Below are 2,518 nucleotides of genomic sequence, written 5' to 3'. Positions count from 1 at the left end.
TGCTTTATTGTGTTTGTGACATGACCATCCCCATGTAGGGTGCTTTCTCCTCTCCCTCTCTCTCTGTATCTTTGTCTCTCTAGCAAGCACAAACACCCTCTGGCAAAAAAGAGAAAAAACAAAAGACAAAAAACAAAAAACTGCAAGATCCCACATAAACTAAGGGCTCTTGGGACCAGCAGATGGTGTAATGGTTACATCACTGAAGTCCCATGTAGTCAACTGTGGTTCAAGTCCTGGACCCGGTGGCTTAAAACTCATACTGGGCATGTGTATGTGTGTGCCCCAGATCCCAAGAGGAGAATGGAGGAGAAGAGATTGCGGTATGGCCATTTTCCCCAGGGGATTGATTTATGGTTTTCCGTCTTTCTCTGTCTCTGTCTCCCTGGTAAGTGCACATGCCTCATAGCAAAAATCTATCAAAACAAAACAAAACGGAAAAACTAAGTGTTCTTTTAGTCTCTTTACTCAGAATATTTCTTACAGGGACCAGTATAGAATGAGAGTTATTATCAAGAGCTTTTTGGAAATGTAGAATTTCTAGACTGTGCATTTTGACAAGACCCAGGGTGACTAGCATGCTGACGTTCAAGGCAGCGCTTTAATCCACTGAAAGAGCTTCTTTCAGGAACCATTTTTTAGCAGTGCTAAGGAATGTGAGCAATTTATGTTGGAGGTGAAATAGTTCCCTCCTTAGTCTGTTCTCTTAATAGTCTAATAAGGAATTCTTAAATAATTAAGAGGAGAGGGTGATAGAATTTCTCATAAAGCCTTTATAAGAAACCCTGAATTAATTAAACATGACTATTTTCCTCATATTAATTTTGAAACAAAGAGAGTCTGACTCCAAGTAACTGAATGCAATCCCGTCTTGGCTGCTCAGTAATGTGAGCCTGGCTGCAGTCTTAGCTCTCTGTTTCAGCTTCTCATCTCAAACATGGGTGACTGGGGCCGGGTGGGGGGGTGGCCTTGGAGCACAGTGATTCCGTGCTGTGGTCTTTGGATCAGTCTAGGTTCAGGCTGGATCCAGATCCCAGCTCAGCCACATGGGCAAAGTTACTCTACTTCACAGAGCAACACCTTTCTTTCTTTCTTTCTTTCTTTCTTTCTTTCTTTCTTTCTTTCTTCTTTCAGTCTGAAAACAGCCACTGTTTATATACTGACCAGATTACGGAAATAATCATGGTGGATACCTTAGTTCATCCTTCTAATAGGTCTGTTGATCTGGTCTTCCCTGTTGCCAGCATCTCCACCTTCTACAAAATGGGTGGTCTTTTTCTTCATTCCACCCCGTGGAGAAGATAATGTGAAGGGCCACAAGAAGTTATTTGCTTCTTTGAAGCATTTTCCAACAGTATAGATTTCATGAATCAGATTCTCCATGCAGATGATGCCAAATTTACCAAGAGATTGAGCAATCAAAGAGTTATCTGTCAAAGCAATTCGCTTCTTACTGATTTTGCCATAACCACATTTGTAGATCAGTTCATTTACTGACTTCAGATTCGGAAACCCCCATGCAATATATGGTTCCACGATTCTCAGCATGTAAATTGAGGCGTTGAGCTTAACAAAGATGCCATTGAAGATCTGGTGAAGGCGAAGAAGTGGCAACACCTTTCGAACCTTTGAGCTCACTCCATTGATACCTCTGATCCTGTTGACAAACGCCAATTTGGGTTTTGCAGGTACATAGATGTTGCCAGTTTTTCCTGCCATCCTGGCCATGTGAATCTCAGTTCTGTACATCTGTCTGTATTCCTTATGATAGTGCTTAGCTTTTTCATAGATAAGCTTCCTCCTTGCCTTTCGAAGCATCTTTTGAGCAAACTTCTTTCTCAGGCGCTTGATCTTCAGCTCTGCAAAATTCCTTTGCTTTTTCCTAAGGGTTTTTGGCACAGCAGGAACCTTTATCTTGGTGGCTTCCGCCACAGCAAGAGCCTTTTTCTTAGTTTCTGTTACAGCAGGAACCCTCTTTTTTCTTCTCTCGAACACCCTCCATGGTTCTAGCCAGAAAAGAGTGAGCATCACCTTCCTTGCACACAAATTAGAGATAAGAGACATGCAGTGAGGAGAGGGTGTTGTGGGCCTCAATAGTGTTTGTTAGAAATGTCTTATCTTATAAAGTATGGACTATGCATGTTGAAGTTGGGAGCTACTGTTCTTTATATACGTAAGTGTGTATATATTATTATGTTTGTGTGTATAATTTATGTCATATATTTCATAATCAATTTTTTAAACTAGAGGGCAGGTCTGCTCACTAGAGAGAGACAGAGAAAAAGGGAGAGGAGAAAGACCCCATCATCCTTATGGCATGATCACACCACAGTCTCTTCTCCGTTTACCCCTCCTTTTGAGATTTTTGGGCACACATGCACACATACCCAGAGTGTTTCTCAAGCCGCAGAGTATGGGACTTGAACTGTGCAGCCTGCCATATGGAATCCAGCTGTGTTAACCACCAGGTCATGGAGCCAGCCCCATAATCAACTTTTTAAAAAAAAAGTCAATATCA

At 41.7% G+C, this 2,518-nt stretch overlaps 1 protein-coding gene across 1 annotated transcript; it reads right to left on the bottom strand.

The window, feature by feature from the left end:
* Positions 1–1,194: 1,194 nt before the first annotated feature.
* On the bottom strand, positions 1,195–2,028 carry LOC102479083 (60S ribosomal protein L7). The gene has a single exon (XM_006157886.1). It carries the CDS (start codon positions 2,026–2,028, stop codon positions 1,195–1,197), a length of 834 nt encoding a protein of 277 aa, XP_006157948.1.
* Between the last annotated feature and the right edge of the window lie 490 nt (positions 2,029–2,518).

This window comes from Tupaia chinensis, unplaced genomic scaffold (genome assembly GCF_000334495.1).
Source record: "Tupaia chinensis unplaced genomic scaffold, TupChi_1.0 Scaffold000563_1, whole genome shotgun sequence".
Taxonomy (NCBI): Eukaryota; Metazoa; Chordata; class Mammalia; order Scandentia; family Tupaiidae; genus Tupaia; species Tupaia belangeri.
Note: the sequence above shows the minus strand (reverse complement) of the source record. Positions and strands in the feature narration are given on the sequence as shown.